This window comes from Podarcis liolepis, assembly GCF_965112155.1.
Source record: "Podarcis liolepis genome assembly, chromosome: 11".
Lineage (NCBI taxonomy): Eukaryota > Metazoa > Chordata > Lepidosauria > Squamata > Lacertidae > Podarcis > Podarcis liolepis.
In genome coordinates, this window is record NC_139565.1 from 11665975 (window position 1) to 11692164 (window position 26190).

Consider the following 26190-nt stretch of genomic DNA (forward strand, 5'->3'; position numbering starts at 1 on the left):
AAAAATTAAAAGTCCCTATAATAATTTTACTGTATTTCTTTTCTTTCAGAGTCTAACTTCCTCATACACAAAAACAATTTATGCTGGTGATGAGACTCAATCTTGTCATTCAAAAAGATTCAGTATTAAATCATTCTGTGTGAAATCGTTAAAAAGCATAATGAAGTCAGATGCAACAGGGCCTTTGACAAAAGCAGAACCAAAATCTTCCGCTGGGACATTGGATAGTGACTCACAAGAACAGGTTGAAAGAAAAACAGATTTGATGCCCATGCAAGAGCTAAGCACACCAAAAAAATCATTTAAAAGTGAAAGTGGGTTGATAAAACATCCAGAATACATTTCCTACAAAAAAGATGTGTTGGCTTTTTGAAACACATATGAGGCTGATGATGAAGAGAAATTTGTAAGTGAAATTGATTTGAGGCCAAAAAAGTAACTAACCATGTCAGATGAAGAAGCTTTTGAATCTACAAAACAGTCAGAACGCATTCCCCATAAAAGAGAAGATGTAGTGGCTTTCGTCAATGAATATGATGGTGAAGAAGAAGAAGAAACCTGATACCACAAAAGAGTTGAAGCCGAAGCTGATATGGGTGCTGCCCATATCAGATGCAGAAATGTCAGGAGAGCGCAAAGTGGCTTTTGCAGATGACCATTATGATGACGAACATGTGCACTTTGGTAGTGTAACTCACTTGAGGCCAGTGCAGGTGCTAACCAGATCAGATGCAGAAACTCCAGAATCTACAAAACCAGCCGAGCGCAGAGTGGCTTCCGCAGATGACCAACCTGAAGATATAGGAGAGCATCTTGAGGGCAGAGCTGATTTGAGGCCAGTGCAGGAGATACCAGTATCAGATGCGGGAACTTTGGGATCATTCAAACAAGCAGAGTGCAGAGTGGCTTTTGCAGATGACTATGATGATGCTGAAGGTGTACATACTGGGAGCTTAGCTGACTTGAGGCCAAGGCAAGTGCTATCCATATCGGATGCAGAAACTTTGGGATCTTTCAGACCAACAGAGCGCAGAGTGTCTTTTGCAGATGACCAACCTGAGGGTAAAGGAGAGCATCCTGAGAGCAGAGCTGATGGGAGGCCAGTGCAGCTGCTAACCGATGCCAAGAGTTCAGGATCTACAAATCCGACAGCATACCCTCCCCTCCCAGTAATGGCTAATCACTAAGGATAATGTGAGAGGTAGTTGTTTATTCCTCCCTGTGGCTTTCGTACGGAGGCCCCGGTCGTCTCACGGACTATTGACCCATACACTACTAATCCGCTGCCACCAACCAGGTCCTCCCCAGTAAAATCACTTCAGCCGCAGTCAGGTTCTCAATTAATAGAGAAGAGTGTATTTTATTTCAACTTTTATGGCATTCCAAACATTGTTACTCTTTACTTTCTTAGTCTTATTTTCCTCTCTACCTCCCCTCACTCAAGAACCCACTGCCCTAACTGTCTCTCTATTACCAACTGCCTACCAACTGCTTCTCCAACTGCCTCTCCCAACCAGCCAACCCACTAAAACCAACCAACTACCCACCAACAAACCTCGGCTAAGCCCTTTTATACACAGGTAGGCTCCGCCTCCGGCTTTCCTATTGGTCTATATTTTTAACCCTACTTTTCCCACCTGTTCAAACATTTTCTAAATGAATGGGCAAACGCCACACTCCCTTAAATATATAATCTGCATTTAACAACAAAGAGCCCTACTGTATCAGGCCGCAAGCCTGTTGGGTCCAGGATCCTGTTCCCACAGTGGCCAATGAGATACCTATGGGAAATAGGCTGAATGAAACTGCATCCTCCCCCCTTGTGATTCCCAGTAACTGATATTCAGAGGCATACTGCCTCCCAACAGTGAAACTAGAACTCCTTCTTCTTTGGTGATCACTCGCAGCTGAGTAAGATTGTCTTCCATGAACACGGTCTTAACAGTGAGTCTGTAAGTGACTGTGGAGGCCATTTCTGGATCCACATGTCCTTCCACAGCAGGGAATTCTGTTTGCAATTATGCAGATTGAAGCCAATCGGAAGTTAAGTAGTGTTATAACAGAATTGACAACATTCCGAACGACAAGCTTGCCAGCCCAAGTTCTCTGCTAGAATAGATGGAGTGAGGGAGTGTGTTGAGCCTCGTACAGGAAGTTTTTTTGAGTCATAGGTTGAGACAGACATGTGTGCCATTCTATGTACCTTGCTCTCTCCAGAACAAAGAAATTCTGTCCCTGCCCTAATTTTTTGTGATTCTCCATTCCCGCTACAGTACATCCTCCCCCCTGCTGAATTCCAGGCCTTTCCTATGGAGCATGGATTTCCCCCTGCTTCAGAATGTATATTTAAGAACCAAACAAATGAAGACCAAATGTTTTTACCAAAAGTTTTCCTTACCTAAACCAGAGCTTGCCGAAATGTGAGTTTAACGGAATCCATTGTCCTTTCAGGAAGAATCAACCATCGTAGATTATTCCGATTTGTATGCTGAGATTGCAATGCCATGTGACAAGGATGAAGTCAGAAACTTTACGAAAGCCTTTCTTCCCATTGCTGACTCCCTGATCTGTGTCCTGGGGATCGTGGGATATATGTTTGTAGTGATGACATTTGTTTTATGTAAGAGGTCTGATTCTATAACTGATGTCTGCCTCTGCAATATGGCTATTGTGGACATATTGTTTGTTCTCACTCTTCCTTTCTGGGCAGTAAACTACGCTCTGGACAGCTGGATTTTGGGGGATTTCCTCTGCAAGCTCACCAAAGGTACTGTATTTTTCGCTCTATAGGAGGCACCAGACTTATCACACCTAGTTTTGGGGGGAGGAAAACAAGAAAAAAAATATTCTGAATCCCAGAAGCCAGAACAGCAAGAGGAATCTGGCTTCTGGGATAGCCTCTTGCTGTTCTGGCTTCTGGGATAGCCGCTGAAGCCTCTCCCAGGCAGCGGGATGAAGGCTCCCCCTGCCCGGAAGAGGCTGTGCATGGGTAAGCTACCCTCTGTCCCTCCCCCACCTCCCACAAGAGCTGCTCACTCTTTAAAAGGAGCGCGGCTCTTGGGGGCTTATCTGGGAGGTGGGGGGAGGGACAGAGCCCCGTGCTCTGTCCCTTCCCCCATCTGCTGCAAAAGCCGCGTGAAGCCTCCACAGGGCAGCGGGGAGTCTTCAACCCGCTGCCCTGAGGAGGCGTCGGGGGGCTATCCCAAAGCCAGAACAGCGAGAGGGAACGCTGCGTAGTGCTCCCTCTCACCTTTCTGGCTTCTGGCATAGCCGCGCAGCCTGCACTCCATAAGACGCACACACATTTCCCCTTACTTTTTAAGAGGGGAAAAGTGTGTTTTACAGAGCGAAAAATACGGTACCTTGTTTGAATCTCTATGATTCAGGCCATCACATAAAACACAAAAGTGCTGCTTCCCTAATATACAGCAGTATTTTAGATCATGAAGCAGGGGGTGCCAGAGGCCTTTGAATTATATGGGAATCAGATTTAGGCCACCTAATTGAATATCACAAATGGGAGGGCATCTGGACCTCTCCCACACTCCTCAAAACGATCTCTCCTGCGTTATAGGAGGCATTACTCAAAGTCATTCTCCGATCGCACTGGACACTGGCAAAAAATAATCTCTCCCTTTCCCATTTATGTTGGAAGCACTATGGAAGGCTTAGTTCATTTAGTCAAGTTTGTTGGGAATGCCCCCATGTTAAACTTTTGGAGTAGAGCCTTCTCCATTATATCCACAATTACAGGCCAACCCCTTTCTCCAATTCTTAGCCCTGCTATCTTTGGATATAGACTTGGGCTCCACCCTGTACCACAGGGAACTGGTAGGCTTCATATTGACTGCAGCATGATTAACAGTAGCTCAGCAACAGAAGAACCAGACTGAAATACCCCTCCACATATGGGGAAATAAGATGTAGAATACAGCAATGTCTGAGTGTTTCACCAGACACAGGAGGTCAAATAAAGACATAACAATTAGAGACACCGTCCAAGAAACATGGACTCCTTTCTTTAACTATGTTAATGACCCAACTCAAGACCTTGTTATACCAACCACTCAATATTTCTGTTAAGTTGTGGGTGAACATATCAGACGACACAGCGATTCTTCAAACAGCTCTTGTTTATTCACAGGCCAGGACAGAACTGAACTGAAGGGTTCAGTCAGCCTGCTTATATAGAGCTCCAGTACAACGTAACTGTATCAACTTTCTAAAACTATCCAATCACTGAACGTCACTTTCGATCCCTTATTTGCATAACTATCTACAGTATCCCCCTGTTGGCCCAGGGTCAAAACTTCAGTACATAACAATTTCAGTGAAGGGTTTACATTAAGTATTATATTTGAATATTGAATGTGCAAGTGTATGTCTAGAGACAACGGATAAAACAAAGACAATTAGTACTGCTGGCTGTACTGCTGGCTAAGTATTCTATGGTATTAATATTTATTTACAAACCAATAAAAAATAGTTTTTTTAAAAAAAGAATGGCTCTTTGTAAAGAGGGTGCAAGAGGCCAGATAGAATAAGTAGTTAAATGGGTCACTTCTAGATACGCAAGAAGAGGAGTGGGTCTTTAGGAAGCCAGCATGGTTGATCTAGTAACTACAGTTTTGGGAGGTGTAGCCGGCTTGGCAGTGGCCACAATTGCTGTCCCAGCAGCACTGGGAGCAGCAGGTTTCACTGGAGCTGGAATTGCAGCTGGCTCTGGTTGCAAAAATGATGTCTGCAGCGGCCATCACCAATGGTGAAGGAGTAGCAGCTGGGAAAGCTGTTGCTTCAGTCAGTCGGTACTCTTGGGCTGTCCGTTGCTACCAATGCTGCAGTGACAGCTGGTGAAGCAGTGCTGACTGCCGCCTTATGTTAAGAAGACACACCTGCACAGAGTCCATATCTACTTGGAAGAGCAGTACTTGGGAAATTATGCTTTGCCGTCAACGGCATAACTCACTTAACTTACCTTAAGCAAAATGTGATTTTAATCAATGCTATGTTATTCCTACTGGCCAAAATGTGCAAAAACAAATAAAGCTTAGAGAATTAAACAACAACTAAGCTCTACCTCTCCTTTAAATCAGAACCAGTGAAGGTGGTGAAGGTCCTGTGTGAGTGCCTGGAGGCGGTTGGAGGATGGATGGCAGCTAACAGATTGAGGTTGAATCCTGACAAGACAGAAGTACTGTTTTTGGGGGACAGGGGGCGGGTGGGTGTGGGGGATTCCCTGGTCCTGAATGGGGTAACTGTGCCCCTGAATGACCAGGTGCGCAGCCTGGGAGTCATTTTGGACTCTCAGCTGTCCATGGAGGCGCAGGTTAACTCTGTGTCCAGGGCAGCTGTCTACCAGCTCCACCTGGTACGCAGGCTAAAACCCTACCTGCCCGCGGACTATCTCGCCAGAGTGGTGCATGCTCTAGTTATCTCCCGCTTGGATTACTGCAACACGCTCTATGTGGGGCTACCTTTGAAGGTGACCCGGAAACTGCAATTAATCCAGAATGTGGCAGCTAGACTGGTGACTGGGAGTGGCCGCCAAGACCACATAACACCAGTCCTGAGAGATCTGCATTGCCTCCCAGTATGTTTCCAAGCACAATTCAAAGTGATGGTGCTGACATTTAAAGCCCTAAATGGCCTCGGTCCTGTATACCTGAAAGAGAGTCTCCACCCCCATCGTTCAGCCAGGTGGCTCAGTCAAGTGGCTGACTGAGATCCAGCGCCCAGGGACTTCTGGCAGTTCCCTCATTGTGAGAAGTGAGGTTACAGGGAACCAGACAGAGGGCCTTCTCGGTAGTGGCGCCCACCCTGTGGAACACCCTCCCTTCAGATGTGAAGGAAATAAGCAGCTATCCTATCTTTAAAAGACATCTGAAGGCAGCCCTCTTTAGGGAAGTTTTTAATATTTAATGCTGTACTGTTTTTAACATTTGATTGGGAGCTGCCCAGAGTGGCTGGGAAACTCAGCCAGATGGGCGGGGTAGAAATAATAAAGTATTATTATTATTATTATTATTATTATTATTATTATTATTATTACTACTACTACTACTACTACAATAATAATAATAATGGTCACTTTGATGGACATTATGTCCCAACTCATATGCAGAGGGCTTGACTTTTCACATTTCAATCAATGTGATGGAAAAAATAATTGCAATAGTCAGGAGAGCAGCCCTTTGTTCCAATCTAGAGCTAATCAGACTAGCTGAAGAGTGATGTTAACACCACCTGCCTCCACAAAAAGAAAACCACATCCTGGCCCGCCAGGAAATGCATTGCTTCAGTAAGAGAGAAGTACATTGTTCGTACTTAGATCTAATCAGACTAGCTAGAAAGTGAATACGACAACCTGTCTCCACAAAAGAACATCCCATCTTCCTGACCCCACAACTCCCATGCGGTCATCTCTTTCATCACCCCCTTTGATCCCATCAATGCTGAATTTTCCTTTGCGGCCTTTGTCCAGAAGGGTATAAAAACTGGACTCCTAGACCCATTTCCTGTTCTGATTACCCAGATCTGCACTACAGTGGTACCTCGGGTTACAGACACTTCAGGTTACAGACTCCGCTAACCCAGAAATAGCACCTCGGGTTAAGAACTTTGCTTCAGGATGAGAACAGAAATCGTGCTCCGGTGGCGCGGCGGCAGCGGGAGGCCCCATTAGCTAAAGTGATACCTCAGGTTAAGAACAGTTTCAGGTTAAGAACGAACCTCCAGAACGAAGTAACCTGTTCTTAACCTGAGGTACCACTGTATATATTTAAAGCGTGTTCCATGCACATTGAAACCACATGACTTCCCTCAAAGAATCCTGGGATTTGGAGTTCCTACCTCGCAGAGGTATCATTTCCAGCACCTTAAGCAAAGTACTGTGGCTTTTATGGCAGCCTGCCATGCAGAGATGTAACAGGTGGTTCCTGTCCTGGAGATAAAATGACGTGAGTTTTTTACATTGTGTGGCCGGAATATACAGTATGGGAAGGCTCTGTTTAAGTTGCCATGGCTCCAGGTAACCCGGAAATAATGTGGAGTCAGAAAGACAACTGTGAGGTGTGTGTTTCTTTCTGTGTACCACAGTGTCATAGCAACTGATGTAAGGCAAGGCAGAGAGCTAGATAAAGCTGGCGAATAAAGCAGACTAGAAATTAATATCTGGCGGCATACATAGAGCTTGCAGATACCTATTTCCGGTGCTCTTGATGAAAGATTAAGGAACCACAGGTGAGTGGAGCATGGGGAAAAGAAAGGAAGTCAGTTCTTATTCATGCTTTGTAATGACTTTTTCCCCCCTCCCAAGCAACAGCCAATTAGCAGAACTATTAGGCTCTTTACAGATTGAAATCCAGAGGGGCTTCTGCAAATGCAACTGAGTGTCACCCAGATTCCCTTTCTTATTGCAGCCGTTTGCTTTCTCTAAAAGCTTCTCCATGCAACCTGTGTATTCATCCTGATCTGCTTGCACAAAGTTAACATGTATAGCACACTGTATACAGACAGTCTTTACTGAGTCTTTATTCTGATTTGCTTGCAGGACAGTTATAGAACTAAGTATCCTTCCTGCGTCCTTCCCGAATTGCTTTCAGAGTGTTTAAACTAGGGTTACCAGACGTCCCCGTTTCCTGGGGACAGTCCCGGGATTTGGAAATAAGTCCCCAGACAAATTCCGTCCCCGGATTTCATCTAATGTCCCCGGGAAATGCAGCAGCGGCAGTCTCAGCAGCCCGGAGCAGTTGGCTCTGGCTGGCTTCAGGAGCTGCTTGGAAGTCCCCATGTGATGGTGGTGCAGGGGCTCGAAGATGCAGCTTCCGGGCTGCCTCCACCTTCCCTGACCCCAGCAACTAAGCTGTGAAGCAGTGGCGTAGCGTGGGGGGTGCAGGGGGGGCCGGGCGCACCGGGCGCAACATCTGGGGGGGCGCACTCGCAGCTCTCTGCCCCTCCCGAGGTACTATTTCTGGGTTAGCGGAGTCTGTAACCTGAAGCGTATGTAACCCGAGGTACCACTGTACTTCCAAGTCAGCGTGCAAGGGATTGCAGGACCGGCGGACTTGGCGGTGGGGGTGGTTGCTGGAGCCTCGTCTGTCCTTTCAGCCCCGCACCCACCGCGCACCCCTTCCTATGCCACTGGTAGCTAGGCGAGGCGGGGGGCACTGGGCGCCACACCTCGGCGCCTGCAGCGTGCCTGAGCCATGCGTCTGCGGGCGAACTGCCCGCAAGCTCCGCTCTGGCCTCTGCCCACCGCCTCAGCCTCCCTACAGCTGAGGGGGAGGCTGCAGCGAGGCTCCACGCAGCGCGCCCTGCCATGGCTCGCCCCCATGGCACTCGCCCCTGACTGCAGGACGCGCGCGCCGCCCCGGGCCCCCAAGCGGCTAGCTGCACCGCTGCGCTGAGCGCAAGGAATACGTCCTCTCCGAGTTCAGCGTCGTCTTCGTGGGCAGCGCGAACTGCATCTCCAGCTTCGGGTGGAACTTTGGCCAGGTAGGGGGAAGCCTTTGGGCGGGGGCTGGAGACCGGGGTGGGGAGGGGTTAGGAGAGACGCTACCGGCGCCGTCCAGAAATGCCCAGAGCAACTGGAGCTCAGCTACGCGCACACACACGCCCTCCAAATCCCGTTTCCCACCCCTTTCTCAAAAGAAGAGAGAAAAAATGGGTCCTCGGTGTGAAACCAAAGGACCTTTCCAGCTCCTCCTCAATTCAAGGTGTGGATGGCAATGCCTCGTGTCTCCTCCCCCGCAACCAGAGCGCACTTCCTAGGCTGGTTGGACGGTCCCTGGGGGTCTTCGGGTTGCCATATTTTGAAGAGCAAAAAACAGGACACATTTGTCGACTTCTGCTTTTAGCTATGGATCAGTGGCCTAGCGTGGGGGGGTGCAGGGGGGGCCGGCCACACCGGGCGCAACATCTGGGGGTTAGTGTTAGGGGGCGCAAATCCATCGGTTAGGGGGCGCAAATTACTTGCCTTGCCCCGGGTGCTGACAACCCACGCTACGCCACTGCTGTGAAGGGAGGCTTCATGCTGCCTATCGGAGCAGCCTCCCAACTCGTACTTGCGTGCAAGCAGGAGCGGGACTGGGATCTCTCAGGTGTGAAGGGAGGCTTCAAGCTGCCTATCAGAGCTTGCGTGCAAGCAGGGATCTCTCAGGCAACGGGAAGCCTCCCTTCCCAGCTGAGGGATCCCCGCCCCCTCCTGCTTGCACACAGGTAGGGATGGGATTGGGGCTGCTCCGGTGGGAAGGGAGGCATCACGCTGCCGCCTTCCATGCCTGATCCACAGCGCACCGCTCTCCCCCCCCCCCCACTGAAGAACCAACAATTCAGGGCTGCCCAGGGTCATGGAGAAAGGAGATAGAAGCCTAGGAGGAAGGGGAAACGTGGCGGTTGAGGTCAAGGCAGCGGCCGCTCCTCTGCCACCGCCATCGCTGCAGCATCAACGTCCCAAACATGTAGTATGTCATTAATTAATTAAGTAATTAAAGTGTCCCAGATTCATTGAAAAAAAATCTGGTAACCTTAGTTTAAACTCTTCCTGTTAGTCATTTGTCCATCCCACAGTTTTCAACGCTTTTCCCCGTCACTTTCCAAACTACAATAAGTCTGATTGTGTGTGTGTTTTTAAGTGGATTTGTTGCGCTAGATTGACAGAATTATTTAATCCACTTTAAGTACGTAAACTTAAAAGTCCCGTTTGCACATGAATCCCGCAAAATAGTGGCAGGCTGGAGGCACCCCTAAAAACTGGGGTGGAGGGACAGCCCTGGAGTAGATTTCCACTTGTACTGTTGGATCCCATAATAAATATCTACTTGTAAACTTTTTTTTTAACCTACTATACTCTGAAGACAATTCATACCTCTTTTTCTGAATACATGTTTTTTCAGTAGTTCCAAGATGGCATTAGCAAGTGGACACTGGATTACAAAGGAAGTGATTGGGGACGCTCCAAGTCCTAGGTATGGGATAATGGTAAAACTGGTATCATAATGAAACATAATTGTTGCAGATTGTTGCATACTTTTTTTGTCTAAAGAACATCAGTTATTATTTACATTTGTTGTGTTGAATTGGCTTGTGATACCACTTAACATTAAATAGTAGCAGGATAAGTTCCAGATGAGATATATACTGAAGTTCTGAGTATTTATTATGAATATGTGCATAGTTAAACTAAGGGGGCTATTAATGGTCCATAGCAAAACTTTTGAGATACTAAACAGTGATGTCTAGATTTTCTCGGTCAGTTTTACCATTTTCTTCTTTTGTTTTTTATCACATCACATATTTGCCAAACATTGTTTTAAAAAGCACACCATGAAAGGCAGCAGCTGTCATGCATAATATGACCAGAAGAATCAGAAACCAGGAAGACCAAACGTTGAATAAGGAATGGGGGAAATATATAATTTACCTTAAAAATCACTGTAAACAATTAAAATTATTAGTAGGTTTGGAATGATACTTGCAGCATAACGTAGAACTATGGTTGTAATGGAGATTTAATAGATTTGGGTTAATAGAGAAGTTGCTATCTTAAGATAGAAAAAGGGACACGACAGGGGTGCCCAATCTCCCCATTGCTTAATGGTAAGGATTTGCTGAACTAACAAATTGAAGTGGAATACAAAGAAGGGAGGTATGAGGAGGTCTGGGGAAATAAGTGTAAGGAAGATATGTTATGGAAAACTATTTGTTTTTTAATTGTTTTTATGTTGTATTTTGTATTTTGGTTTTTTTATATTTTAAAAACTTTAATAAATATCTTTTTTTAAAAAAAGAGAGAAGTTGCAGGAGGAAAAAATGTTAACATAAGGACCCACAAAGGGGTGGCGGGAAGTCCAGGGGAATCTACAGAATTCTGTTTTTATTTTGCTTGTTTGACAATTGTTTGTAAATTTCAAAATTTAAAAAACTGTGTGTGTGTGTGTGTGTGTGTGTGTAGGGATTGCATCACAGAAGCAGTCATCATCCCTGTTGCAATAATGACATCAAAGTGGAAAACTACAGATAATCCCTCTACATATTTCACAGAACTGGTTTCTTTTTCTTTTTCCACCCTTTCCTTTTTTAAGTGAAGGGGGTGTTCTCTGACAGATTTTGTGGATAAGCTTAGTTTGTCCCAGGCTGCGTCAGCTTCAGGTCATGAGAAACTGCTAGCTTGCTCTCTCATATTAATACCCATATTATACTCGAGTAATGAGCTGTACGAATAGGCTCCCACAGTAAGGCTGGCCTCTCCTCTGAGTGAGGGGGAAAAGATTCACTGTTATTGCTGCATCCAAATTCATTTACCATTGTTTCATGTTGCTCTGTAGACACGGACATGCATTGGCAATCGCAGGAAATATAGCATTTATATTTGGAGGCTGTTCCTTTAATGATACGTCTGTAAGTACCACCAGTTGATGTTTGCTGTCCTTTGTTAATTTCATTACCGTTTGACATTCTGCTGTTGTTGGGAGTATAATAAATGGCTCGCTGCTTGCTTTAAATATTCTCTATTTCCCACTGTACACAAGTACTTACTGAAGAATCACTGCATTCCAGTCATTGTCTACTAATGTGCATTGTGGAGACATGCCTGCAGATTCTCTCCGGGTAACTGTTTAGATATTATTTCTACTGGTAGTCACTTGAGATAGCTTAAACCTGAATGTAATTTTAAAAGCGCTCCTTATCTAGATGACAGTATTGATGCCCTGTAAATAAAGATATCAGCTTCAATCTCTCTTTCTCTTTCTCTCCTAGGATGATCAGCCAACATATTTCAATGACTTCTACATGTTGACAAGTGAGATACTATTAATCTTTTCTAGCAGGCAGCTTTTTCCGTGGGTTTATTCCTCCCTTTGGAGTGGCACATATTTCACTATAATAGACCAGTCATTTGTAATGCAAAAAAAGGCTTATCACTATAAAATTGTGGAAGTGTATTGCAAACAATGAGACTAGAATGGATTAAGGTTAGAGTGTTTTTTTCTCTCCTCCCAGGCTAGTTTGAACAGCTGTACAACAACAAAGTTATCTTTTCCCCTGGTATGAATGCACCTACTGTGGTCCAGTTTTTTGTTTTTTTTTTGGTCAATAAGGCATAAGCAGAACTGTTGGGTGCAAGTGTGATCACGCACTCGCAGGTTTTGTGATTTTCTTAAACATACCTTTTTATTTATTGAGCCACATATGTACTCTACATATTCGCAGTATTTCCTATAGAAATAGTCATTCTGCTAGCCTTACATCTCATCTCCAAGTTTAGCTTTAAGCAATTCATTGTGGGTTTTTGCTTAAAAGACAGTTAAGAGACAATGAAAGAAATGCATTAGACCAGGCATAGGCAAACTCTGGCCCGCCAGATGTTTTGGGACTACAACTCCCATCATCCCTGACCACTGGTCCTGTTAGCTAGTAATGATGGGAACTGTAGTTCCAAAACATCTGGAGGGCCGGAGTTTGCCTATGCCTGCATTAGACATCTTGAATATTTGAATCATAATGAAAAAGCAAGCTGCTATAATTTTTTTTTTATGCAGAAAAGGCCTTTGACAACCTGAACTGGGATTTTTATTTTTTTTTTTTTTAGTTTTGCAATAAATGAACTTTGGAAATAATGTTATTAAATGGGTGAAATCAATTTATACATCACAGACAGCACAGATAGCGGTTAGTAAATATTTGACTTAATCCTGTGATATACAGAAGAGGACATGGCAAGGATGCCCATTCTCCTGTTACTTTTCATCCTGCTCTTAGAAGTATTAGACAATATGAGAGAATTATGGGAATAAAGATTTTAAAAGACGTATAAACTTGAGAGCAATTGCTGGCGTTTTGTTGTTAACTTTAGAAAACTTGCTGCAGGGAGTAGTTCTAATGGATAAGATCCAAGTTTAGGTTTAAGCAAATCAAAGCACTGCCATCAGATGCACTGCTGTTACCCGGGGTAATCTGCCCCATTTCATCACCTGAGGCAAAATGGGAATGGTCTCCTCTTGTTGTCATCCCTGCCACTGCCACCACAACACCCCTGAAATAATGGTAAAGGTAAAGGTACCCCTGCCCGTACGGGCCAGTCTTGCCAGACTCTAGGGTTGTAGAGTAGGTAGGAATAACTAAAATTGACTGCACATTAAAATAGATGCTTGTAGAATCATAGAATTGTAGAAGTCGGATTCGGAATCCTGCCCACAGCCATCCCTGGGTGAACTCAAACCACCAACCTTCTGGTTAACATTTGTAGCTTTAGCCAGTATGTTTTGAAACCGAAACACTGTATGGATGTATAGATATATGTTTGTGTATGTGTGTAAACATACCAATCATCTCAAGTTCATTCATTTTCAGTTACTTCCACTGATTTGACATGGGAAAGGATACCACAAGATGGGCACATTCCTTGTCCAAGAGAAGGTCATTCACTTTGGTAAGCAAACAATTCAGCAAAATAAACGCTGGTTGTTTCTAGTACTTTTATGTCGATCGCTGAAATGACAAGAAGGCGGGCCTATTCTCTCACCTAAGCATGCATATGTGGAAGGAAATATATTGGAATTAAGAGCCTGCCGCCCATGTAAATGTGCATCTGATTGAGATGCAAATACTTACAGTGATTAATCACTCTGCACAGCCATAAGAAAACCCAACTACCACCAAGCATATATTATTATTAATTTGTGAGCATCTGAGAATTGACAAATCTGAGAGAAAACCGATGACCAAAATCCAGAGCTTTGTGTTTAGCAGTTATGAAGATGAAAATGCTCAATTAGTGTTAGCCGTGCACTTCACGTAACAGACAAAGCTGTCATATCCAGCTTGCCCACGGAGTCAACCAGTACAATAAATTCAGTAACATAAACATGGTGCTCATCTTTTTGTTTTAACTTTATAACAAAAGAAAGCCTATAGCTACGTTTTTGGTAGTGAGAGATGTATTTAGAGAGCACATTTACAGGCGTGGTGCTCGTCTTCTCTGGTCGTATTTTTGCTGTTTGCTTTATTCCTCACTTGGTTTCCTGATTTCCATTTTCTAGTAGCCCTAGAGGTGCTGTTTCTTTCACCTGTATCCTGTTTCGGATAAGCTTGGCAGTGATTGCTTTAATCCTCTCAGTCCCTTTGCTGTGCTTCCTAGTGAATGCCCTTGGGGTATTATTAAATGCACTCCATCTATGTCCTCACTGTGGCATTAATACAGATGTGGCTCGCTGTTTCCATGTTTGGGTTTGTGCTTTCACACAAGCAGTTTCAATGCCAGCGCCTCCAGAAACTATGCAGATGTTTTCCATCCACTGGTGGGCAGTGCTTGGTGGAATGTATTCACATGGTTTATTGTTTGCTGCTCTCCTCAGTACCTTCCTACCTTCCTTGGGGTCTGGAAGCCTGAAACCCTTTTGCCTGTGCCTGCCTGCCTTTTTTGTTTATTGCAACACCGGCAAACTTATCCCAAAGCAAATTTTCATAAATGCCTTTTTAAAAAAACTCCTGAGTCGCCATTCTCTGATTTGGACAAAATTGCAGGTTAAGAAAATAAAAAAGGTGTGTTGAAGGCTGTGTTGCACCCCATCACAGCAAGGATTGCACAGGCCCAGATAAACCACACTGTAGGAAGATGGGGACAAATTTCATGTTGGTTAATACTGCTATTAGGTATTTGCATTCCAGACAATCAAAGGCTTTGAGGATGTCCAGGGACATGATCATCGGTGGGAGTTTGGTTGTTTTGCTGTGTTCAATCAGATCCAGCAGTTTCCTAATGGAGTCTGTTATGTTGTGACCAGGGACAGAGCCCTCAGGGTGTTTCAGGCTTACAGATCCCATGGAAGGTATGAAAAGTCGAGCCAGCTTGCTCTAGCCATTTCCTTCTCTGTGGTCTTCCACTCTAGGAATCATCTTCAACGCTTTAACAAATACAGTGATACCTCGGGTTACATATGCTTCAGGTTACATACGCTTCAGGTTATAGACTCCGCTAACCCAGAAATATTACCTCGGGTTAAGAACTTTGCTTCAGGATGAGAACAGAAATTGTGCAGTGGCGGTGTGGCAGCAGCAGGAAGCCCCATTAGCTAAAGTGGTGCCTCAGGTTAAGAACAGTTTCAGGTTAAGAACAGACCTATGGAACAAATTAAGTACTTAACCTGAGGTACCACTGTAGCATTGCTTTAATTTTTTTCTCCTTCTCAAACTCTCCCAAACAAATGTGGGGGCAGCTTCAACCACAAATATGACTGTAATAAGGGAGGATGTGATACCCATGAAAATTGTCCCCCCCCCCCAAATTTCAGTCTGGAAAAAGGGGGAATCCTTGCCCTGGCCCTTTGTCTTCCAGAGGTCTAGAAGCAGAGCTGCTATTTTGTTTGCAGCTTGAAGAGCAATTATTTGATGCTGTTAAATCACTCACATCTGAAAGCACCTTATTTTCCATTAAAATGGACAACAGGCCTAGTAAGCAAGATTAAGATCAGGCTGCATGTCTTTGCATTCACTATTGGCCCAGGGAAGTAAAACAAAGCCGAGCAATCTCCCAAACCCAGAAGAAGGGGCTCAGGAGCTATTTTAAGCAGCTAATATCTGCTCATTGAGCTCCCCTTACATTTAATTGTTCCCATATGTTTATCATTTGGATTCTCTGCATGCTTTTTTTTAAAAAAACTTTGCCTCTGATTTATGCTGTTTCTTTTGCTGCCTTTTGCACAGGCATGGCCCATATGGAAACCATATTGCCTGTAACAGGTTTCAAAATGCTGGAGGAAAGTTGGGGGAAGAAAGTTTAAGAGAAGAACTACGTGGGTTTCAGTAGTGAACACTGTAGCACCTCAGTCCTGGAGCTTGGTCCACTTGAGAGTGGGGGGAAATGTCACCCGTGCAGCTCAGTTTTGCTACTTTTAGGACCCAGGACGGTGGCAGTGGCCAAGGAATGTCCCAGCACTAGGGCAAGGATCTTGTGATAGGAATTTTGAGGTCTTAGATATATGTTAAACGTTCATAAGTCTACCAACCAAGCATGTACATAGATCAGTACAGGAAGACCAACGTGAAACCATTTTGATTCCCAAACTGAGCAAATGTTTTCACTGCAAGGTCAAAGGAAAATGGAAATGTCTCCCCATTGCCTTTTCCTTCACAAATCCTATCTTAAGGGCACATTTAAGATATGATTAGGGTGTGAGCTGTGACCTGGCTCAGGAACTACAGTCATACCTCGGGTTGAATGCGCTTCGGGTTGAGCGCGTTCGAGTTGCGCTCCGTGGCAACCTGTAAGAAACAGAGTGCGTTGCTTTGGGGTTTCACCGCCTGCGCATGTGCAGACGCTCAAAATGATGTCATGCGCAGAAGCAGCAAAAAGCGACGCGTGCGTGCGCAGACGTGCCGTCGCTAGTTACGTTTGCTTCTAGATGCGAACGGGGCTCCGGAACGGATCCCGTTCATATCTAGAGGTACCACTGTAAGTATTTATCATTACAAAAGACTGGCCAGGCTCCCCAGGCAATCCAATCAAGTGACCGTTAAACAGGTAACCTGGCAGACAGGAGGTAAACAAACCACTCAGATTTCTGCTTTAGACGGCCTTTTCTGTGATGTATCTGGGGGGTAGTCTTAGGTTACACCCCTTCTGTGATGTATGTATGGTGTATGGAGGGGTGGTCTTGAGCTCCAGGGCAGGGAATTTAAAATGTCTATATAAGGCCTTGCACGCCATTGTTCTGGGTTCCTCCTCCCTCCTGCATGTGGTGAACGAGGACCCTGTTGCAACAGATTCAAATATATAAAAGGATGTCACATAGAGGAGGGAGAAAGTTGTTTTCTGCTGCTCCAGAGAAGCGGACACGGAGCAATGGATCCAAACTACAAGAAAGAAGATTCCACCTAAACATTAGGAAGAACTTCCTGACAGTAAGAGCTGTTCGACAGTGGAATTTGCTGCCAAGGAGTGTGGTGGAGTTTCCTTTTTTGGAGGTCTTTAAGCAGAGGCTTGACAACCATATGTCAGGAGTGCTCTGATGGTGTTTCCTGCTTGGCAGGGGGTTGGACTCGATGGCCCTTGTGGTCTCTTCCAACTCTATGATTCTATGATTAATAAAGATCAGGCTTACTAGCTGCTTTGCTTCTCAATATTCTCTGGTTGGCCTCTGTTATTTTCTCCTACCAATAAGGAACCTCTGTAGGACTCTATATGGGCTCTTGGCTACCCCATAAGGGGAAAGGGCAGATTTTCGTTTACAACAATCTCAATGTCAGACAATGTCAGGCAAAAGATTTCTGCATTGCAGGGGGTTGGCCTAAATGACCTTTGTGGTCCCTTCCAACTCTACAGTTCTATGACTTCCTCTCATGAGAGGCAACTACTCCACCATCCGAATCGGAGTCCTCCTAAAGCCAATGCTGGGACAACTTTCTCTAAATAACAATGAAACTTTTTTTCCTCCCTCAAATGTCTACTACGGATAGATGCCAACACAATTTATATTTTTAAAAAGTCTTTTATAGGGGGGGGGGGGTGGCCTGGAAAACATTTCACCAGTGCTTTTTTCTGGGGGTACACGGGGTATGCATACCCCTAAACATTTTGTGAATCTAAGTTTGGCCTCATTGAGGGGCAGTATTTCAATAGGAGTAGGAAAATGAGAGTACCCCTAAATATTTTTTTAGAAGGGAAAAAACCACTGCATTTCACTTTTGGAATAGCGTACAATTATTTTCCCTCAATTTTTTAAAAGCTTCTCTTTTGAAGTTTTTTTTTTGTAAAAAATGTTCACAAATAAAATGCATATCTCTGCCAACCTGAGCATGGCACTAGCAAAAATGTGCAAAAGGTCTACAAACATTGTGAGCCAACATCTGTCAAAGCTACTTGGGGCATTTCACACCTTCTCCCCCCACAAATATGTCAGCTAGCTTGAAAAAACAGTGGATTTTTCTTTAAAGAAGTGTCTGGATTTGTATTTCTATCCAGATAGTTTATTTGAATATATATATCACTATGTCCAATATGCACAAAAGGGCTTAGAGGGAGCTCCTTTTGGATCACACATCTGCGTGTGTGTTTATGAGTGTGTGTGAGAGTTTTGTAAGTGTGTGTTTTGCTTGTTTACAAAGCTATTGTACTACCAACTTTACTGTACGCTTGTGAAACATGGACCACTTATAAACACCATCTCCAACTCCTCAAAAGATTCCATCAACGGTGTCTCCGAAAAAATTTACACATCACTTGGGAAGGCAGGTGAACTAATGTCAGTGTGCTGGAAGAAGTAAAGATCACCAGTGTCGAAGCAACGATTCTTCAACATCAACTTCGTTGAACTGGTCATGTTGGGATGCCTGATTATCATCTTCCAAAGCAGCTACTCTATTCCCAACTTAAGAATGGTAAGCGTAATACCAGTCGACAACAAAAGAGTTTTAAAGACGCTCTCAAGGTAAATGTAAAAAAAAGTAATATAAGCACTGGCAACTGGGAATCACTGGCCTGCAACACTCCAATTGGATAATAGCCTGTACCAAAGACATCGTGGACTTTGAAGAAGCAAAAACTCAGGACGCAAGGGAGAAACGTGCTAAGAGAAAAGCACATTTGGCAAATCCTCACCGTGATCAACTCCCACCCGGAAACCTATGTCCCCACTATGGAAGGACGTGTGGATCCAGAATCGGCTTCCACAGTCACTTGCAGACTCACTGTTAAGACCGTTTTCATGGAAGACAATCTTACTCGACTATGACTGATCGCCAAAGAAGAAGCATGTATGTGTGTCTTGCCCTGCCTGCTTTGGGCTTTGTGTCTATGCGCCTCTGGCATGGAGCCCTTGACAACATTCCCTTGAGAAAATGCCCAAATGGTTTTGTGCAGCGCCACACTGCTTAATGTGCAATTGAAATTCTTTCCCTATCCCACTGTAATAAATGAATGCTCTTCTATTTCAACCTAAATTCTCGCGGGTGTGAGTTCTTGGTCTCTGAATTGTTTAGGTGAATTCTCTGAACAGTACATGACCGACCGACCCCCCAAAAGCTTATTCTACCTCACAAGCATGTTTAAGGGTCTTAGAGACACTCTCTCCATATCACCAATACTTTTTTCCTCATCCAGGTTAGTATTCACAGAGCATGCCAGTTTGTCCACCAGCAGCCCAGCCACTTCATTAGTTGAGTAGTGCTATATTCTGCCACTTACATCTTTCCTCGCTGGAATTGCTCACCTTTTGGTTTCCTTTAACTGTTTCCCACAGAGCAATCTGTTTACGAATGTATACACTGAGTCAGCCCATTGCCAAAAGTGAAATAAGGAGTTGTACAGCTACAGGTTATGAGCCGGTCAAAAGTAAAATCTGCCCAGAATGTAGATTATAGATACAACTGTACTGCCATAGGATAAAAGAGCTTGGTAATGTCCACTGTGACCATAAGTGTATATTTTCCATACAAAATTCTAGCCATGGGGGAGGTGGTTTATGGCCAACTGTAAAATTTCTCAACTTTGCTTTACAGTGTAGTAAAAGGCAAGATATATTTATTTGGAGGTTGTTCAAGCATGAATGCTGAGCGTTGCCTTCCAGGAGTCTACACCTTTGATCTTGGTGAGTAAAAACATGGAATTAGATTGCCAGGGATTTATAGTTCATTTAGTTAACGGCAAGTCAAAGAGCCTTTTGCTCTTGTAGAATAAAAAGCATTTATTAATTTATTATTGTTTGGGGGCAACAGTGGCAGCATGCAACTACGAATTTTGATGATCCCACCCTTTCCCTCAAACTTGTCTTTCTGAGGTAACTTGGTCATGATGGTGGGATGGGGGAGGGACAAACCAGCTTTGCTGAAAAAGCTAATCATTTTAAAATTGCAAGCTTTGAAAGATATAAACAAAAACTCGACTGGGTGTCCCGGCTCCTTGTTCCTAACTTATTATTTCCCTCCAGTAAGTTTATTTATTATTTCTATTCATGGCAAACCGGAGCTCATTTTGCACAAATATATCTCATAGTGGTTGAACAAATGAAAGATGAATGCCATTCAATTAGGTCTATTGCCATGGAGCTCTGAAGCTGCCTTTCCCATGGCACCTAGAGAACGGAAAGGAATGTAGCTCATTTCAAGCTCCTTTTAAGATATATCTTCCCTTTGCTCAGTGAAGGTGATTTGGCTCTTGGGTTAGGTTCCCTGCTGAGAATGTTCCAAATCAAAGGCTCCCTCATTACTGAATGCCAGTTCATAATGTACCATATTTTAAATCCCACTTTAGACTGATTAGTTCCAGAAGGGGAAATACTGTAAGACGCTGGGTGTTTTAGCCTGGGGAGTTTAGCCTGGAGCAACAACCCAACCCCAATTTTGGCTGGAATTTTAAAAAGAAATTGCAATGAAAACAAACGCTGACTGCTTCCTGGAAAGCAAAAGTGAACGTTTCCCCAGATCTGCTGCACAAGGTTACATGAATGGATGGTTTGGGGTGCAGTTTCGGCACTCCCGGTCAGCCGCAGCTCATGCAGTTTTTCACTGGAGAGTCTCTGCATGGGCGAACAAAACTGGCACCTTTACAGTAGAGCAGGGTGGTGCAACATGTGGCCCTCGATGCCTTTTTGGGTGGCCCTCGGCAACATTTGAGCTCCCCCCTTCCCGCAGCCCTTGCAGCCCCCATGTTGCCTTCCCAAATCTTGGTAAGCAAGGTACTGAGCTTTGGGAAGGAGGCATGAGGGTTCTGGCAGGGTCCTAGAGTCCTCCCCAAAGCCTAGTTCAGTTTGGAGAGGAGGTAGAAGGTCTCTGGGACCCTTCCAGAGCTTTGTGCCTCTTTCCCAAAGCCCGGTATCTCATTTAGCTAGCTTTGGGAAGGCAGCATGAGGACTGGGGGGCATGACAAATTCTGGCCTCGCTCCCCACTCCTACAATGTGCTCTACGTGGGGCTACCTTTGAAGGTAACCCAGAAACTACAACGAAAGAATGCGACAGCTAGACTGGTGACTGGGAGTAGTCGCCGAGACGACATAGCAGTGGTCCTGAAAGACTCCCAGTACGTTTTCAAGCATAATTCAAAGTGTTGGTGCTGACCTTTAAAGCCCTAATCGGCCTCGGCCCAGTAGACCTGAAGGAGCGTCTCCACCCCCATCATTCAGCCAGGACACTGAGGTCCAGCTCCAAGGGCCTTCTGGCGGTTCCTTCCCTGCGAGAAGTGAGGTTATCTACTTGCACTTTGTGCTTTCGAACTGCTAGGTCGGCAGGAGCAGGGACCGAACAACAGGAGCTCACCCCGTTGCAGGGATTCAAACCGCCGACCTTCTGATCGGCAAGCCCTAGGCTCTGTGGTTTAACCCACAGCGCTATTTTACAATCATTTTGACATTTCAAAATTTGACTTCCTTCCCCCCTCTTTCTGCAGTTCCTTCAGTTTATTTTTTTAATATCATCTGCATATCCAAATGAACTTAATTTACTCATTTATTCATCTTCTTTAAGTATATACTATTATGAAACTGCAGATTATTACAATAAACCTGCCAATGTCTTTATCTGTTTATAATTTATCTGTAAATATTCATAAACCATTTCAATTCTTTTGTAAAATAAAATAAAAAATGTTAGCTTGATTTCTTATTCTTCTGGTAAGTTTCGCCAATTCTGCATATTCCACAAGTTTTTGTATCCATTCTTCCTTTGCTGTGACTTCTGCTTCTTTCCATTTTGGAGCGAATAACATTATTGCCGCTGCAGTAGCATACATGAATAATTTCTATGCATTTTCGATAGTTCTGTCCCTATAATTCCCAAAAGAAAAGCTTGTGGTGTTTTTTTTTACAAAGGTTATTTTAAACATCCTTTTTATTTCATTATATACCATTATATACCATTTCCCAGTAAGCTTTAACAAGACCACCACATACTACAACACACACCTTTTTGCATCTGATTGCACATCTGAGTACAGCGGTACCTCGGGTTACATATGCTTCAGGTTACATACGCTTCAGGTTACAAACTCTACTAACCCAGAAATAGTACCTCGGGTTAAGAACTTTGCTTCAGGATGAGAAGAGAAATCGTGTTCCAGTGGCGGGAGGCCCCATTAGCTAAAGTGGTTCTTCAGGTTAAGAACAGTTTCAGGTTAAGAACGGACCTCCAGAACGAATTAAGTACTTAATCCGAGGTAGCACTATATATATAGTACGGTACTGAAAGCTAATACCCAATTTGTGAGCTCTTTTGCTGAAATATGCATGAGAGAAGTAGTGGAATAGATGTCATAATTTCATGGCAAAACAGATAGTAAATTCTCAGTGATTTAGCAAAATACAGAAGAAGTAAAAACTATTTTTTAAAAATACAAAGAGACAGCTTTTTTTAAAAAAAGAAACAGTTCAGATAAAATAGCCATTTAAAAACCGAAAGCCTTCCTGAAAAGGCAAGGTTTTTGCCAACTTTTGAAATTGGCTGCACAGCTAGCCTCTTTTAGACAGGTTTCAGTATTTTGTAGAACAAGCAGAATGAGAAAGTGAATTCCTTCCTCCCCCAGCCCACTCTAGGATAAGAGACTAATTTACTGTTATTTCCTTATCTTAAGGTTCCTTAATGTGGCAGAAAGTTGCAGCCACTGGCATCGCACCCCAGACTCTCAATCACAGTTCAGCTGCAGTTGGAGAAAACATCTACGTATATGGGGGTACACTATGTGGAAAAGCTGTTGATGACCTGCACGTGTTCAACACGGGTGAGTAGAACTAAATCTCCTTTAAGAAATTTGGTTTCGTATGTGGTCAATCAATCCACAACCGTGCAATAGTGCAGACTATAGCCATAAGTGCAAATAGAGCTTACTTGATTCTAGGGTTCTTTCTTGCTCTTCAGCATAAAACCCTAAGTCTGGTTAAAATAATATAAATATATATTTCTAAAAATCAGTTAAGACAATTTTCATCAGAAAAATAGGGAGGGTCCAAAAAATTTAAATATCTCTGGTGTCAGAGGTCAGGGTGAAGAGCTGTATTGTCGGTATAATATATAGAAGCGCTCCTTGATTTCTCTTTGTTGTTATTTGCTACATCGTTTCCTCCATCTTTTATGATGATCCAAATCTTTTACCATTGTAAAATTCACCCTTAAACTACAAGTGATATTCCAATCCTACTAGCGATTTTAACTGTTTACAATGGTCTTTAAGATAAGTTATAAATTTTCCCCATTCCTTATTAACATTTTGGTCTTCCCAATTTTTGATTCTCCCGGTCATTTTAGCCTTTTCAGCATAGTCCATCAACTTGATTTGCCATTTTTCTCTGGTAGGAACTTTATCTTCTTTCCATCTCTGGGCCAATAACATCCGTTCAGCTGTGGTTGCATACATAGATAGTCTTTTCTGCTCCCTTGGGATTTCAGCACGCAGAGAAGGCACTCTTTTTGAGGGCACACACCTTTTATGTCGGTAACTGTGGATTAAAAAGTACATAGACTCACCTTCACTCATATGGGTCCCTGTTTTGATAGGAAAAAAATAATATTAAACTGCAGAGGTAGCCAGTGTTTTGGGGTTTCAATTTCCATTAGCCCCAGTCAGCAAGGCCAATGACCAGGAATGATGCGAACTGGAGTCCAGAATACCTAAGGGCCACTATTTTTGCCTCCCACCCACGGTTATATGGAATGCCATTCTTCCATTTTTGTTGCATTTTTTTGTCATAACACCTTTGCTATTGTGACAGTTTATGTTATCTTTCAGTGTCCCAAAGCTGGACCCCAGTCAAAACCGCTGGTTCAGCCCCTGGTGCCAGGTTAGTTGCTGATTTTTTAAAATATTTTTAATTTTTAGGTTAGTTGCTTGTTAACACTAGAGTTGAAATGGAATAAGAAAAGCACAAGTAAAAGATAGTTTAGTCATGTTATCCGCCAGAGAAACTGCTGATGAAGGTGGAATAATATTTGAAGTGTAAGGACCATCCCTCCACCGTTCGTGTGACCTTGCCATTCATATATACAGAAGAAGAGTAAAGGAAGGTCTTGCATTAATAGTACAAAGGGAATATTCCGTGCTATGTTGGAGGGGATGCCAGGAAATAGGAAATTATGTTCACATGTGGTGGGGGTGTAAATCTACAAAAAAATTTGGCAAAGGGTGTTTAAGGAGATAACAGAAATCACTGGATTAAAGCTGACTGAAAGTCCAGAGGTACAGTAGCAATTTTATCAATTTACGATGGGGTAGAAGGTTCGCAGGCAATGAAGGACTTCCTCACAAATTTATCGGCAGCTGCACACATTATTATAGCAAGGAATTGGAAGGGGCAAGCAGAATATAAAATGGAAGAATGGTATAAAGCAATGGCGGCGGAAGTCTCTCCAGCACCTGATGTAGGGTGCCGAAGGGCGGGGCGAACTGCCTGGTGGCACATGCACAGCGCGCGTACAGACTGTGCATGCGCGGCGCACATGCGGGCGGCGCACGTGTGGCAGGCCGAACAGACGCCGCATGCACCCTCAACTGCTCTACACCTGGGGGAAGGCAGCGGGCCATCTTGTGACCCCCCCAGAGTAGCACCCAGGGTGGACCGCCCCCCTTCATATGCGCCTGGCATAAAGAGCTGTGGGATATAACTGTTAATGATAAATGAACATGTGTCATTAAGGTTAGATGGGGAATATGCAGGAGAAATTATTCTGAGGAGATATGGACGGTGTTTGTAGAATTTGTATTGTTGAAACAGAAGGGGGTCAAACTATCTCAAGAGGTGTTGAAATTTTGGGAGGTTTGGATAGTTACAATGGAATGGTCTTGGTGGTGGGGTGCATATTTTTATTCTTATTTATGATTATTACTTTGTCAAAATAATAATAAAAAAAAATAAATTAATTCTGCCCTTGCATCTTACTTAGCATGAGGATAGAGGCCATAAAAATGAGTAAGCAAGTCTGTGGGGACTTGTTTTCTGGGTTCTGGGGTGGTGTACAGAAGGATAAGACCCACTTATTGTCTGAACCCAAGCTTGTTTCGGGAAGCCATGAGTTTCTCCCGTGCATAGGCAGAAGGCCCTAGGAGCTGAAAAGATGCTGGCCAAACATTCTTGAATACAGTGGTCATTCTTCTTATCATAAAAAGTTGATCCCTATATATTCTTTTCCTGACAAAGGGGAGAGCTCTGTTAATGGTGGCACCAAATGGATTCTGAGAAAATGCCCTCCTTTGCCATTCCAAATAAACAAGGAAACAAGAGAATATAATTATCTCTGTGTCCCATTGAAGCTTGAGCTGGAACAGCGCATAATTTTTGTTTAATTGGGAGTGAAATACTCAACCATACCAGTAATGGGATCTGAATGCTGCCTTTATGACCTAGTCAACACTTTGTGCCATGTCATGAATGGATGTGAATTTTATTGCCTGGCTAAATATTGCCGAGTCTTCCTTTGAAGGAGAGGAGAAATAGCTTAAAAGGAAAACGGGGACACTTGACGGGTCTTCAACTAGTTCTACAGGGAGTTTGATACAATTGTGAGGGTTTGACTTTGAGGAAGGCTAATAGTGTATAATTTCCTTTGATTCCTGGCCATCTATGCATCTATACTCCTTCTGGGCATAAAATGGGAAGGGGAAGAAACCAAATATACCACTTTGAGGTCCTTGGAGGAAACTTGGGTTAAAAATGTAATAATAAGTAAAAAATAAACTGTGAGACCTCCGGGTGTAGGGCGGTATATAAATTCAATAAATAAATAAAAATGAAATGAAATGAAATGGCACATTTTGCTCCTCAAGTGCTCGGCTGAGAATAATTGCATGTTGAGTCACAGTAGCCCCCCAATAATTCACACTTCACACATCAATTTTTGTTTAAGGTTTTTGGCATAATTTTGGCCACAACTTTATTCAAATACAAAAATGTGAGTGGTTGCTTAGGCATTGGTTATGACTATCTGTCCTTGCCCTCAGGGACAGAGCTGGCCTTCCGGACACCAGCGGAAGCCAGCGTGGGAAACAAGTATTGGGTGAGAATGAAGCTGGGAATCAGACTAACACCTCTCACCCTCATGTTCCGGTGGGGTCTTGCCCGGCCCAAGTCCGACTCCGGGGACAAGGACGAAAGAATGGCAAGCCCCTGGATTTCCTTTAACGGAATTCCCATTCGCATCATTTGGAGGGATAGGCACTTACCCCTCCAAGCACCAATTTAACCAATGCCTAACCGCCAACCTTACAAGTTGTGACG

At 43.9% G+C, this 26190-nt stretch overlaps 1 protein-coding gene across 3 annotated transcripts in view; it reads left to right on the plus strand.

Moving 5' to 3' along the window:
• Nucleotides 1–7038: 7038 nt before the first annotated feature.
• LOC310688440 (kelch domain-containing protein 3-like) overlaps nucleotides 7039–26190 on the plus strand; it is an 81646-nt gene continuing 62494 nt past the window's right edge. The window contains exons 1-8 of one of the 3 annotated variants that reach the window (XM_083464948.1): nucleotides 7039–7239; nucleotides 9894–9965; nucleotides 11325–11397; nucleotides 11758–11800; nucleotides 13351–13429; nucleotides 19495–19583; nucleotides 22557–22703; nucleotides 23709–23760. In XM_083464948.1, the coding sequence (XP_083321074.1) occupies nucleotides 9904–9965; nucleotides 11325–11397; nucleotides 11758–11800; nucleotides 13351–13429; nucleotides 19495–19583; nucleotides 22557–22703; nucleotides 23709–23760 (545 nt within the window). In that variant the 5' untranslated portion in view covers nucleotides 7039–7239; nucleotides 9894–9903. The remainder of the gene's footprint in view (nucleotides 7240–9893; nucleotides 9966–11324; nucleotides 11398–11757; nucleotides 11801–13350; nucleotides 13430–19494; nucleotides 19584–22556; nucleotides 22704–23708; nucleotides 23761–26190) is intronic. The other 2 variants (XM_083464947.1, XM_083464946.1) reach the window with 2 other exon arrangements.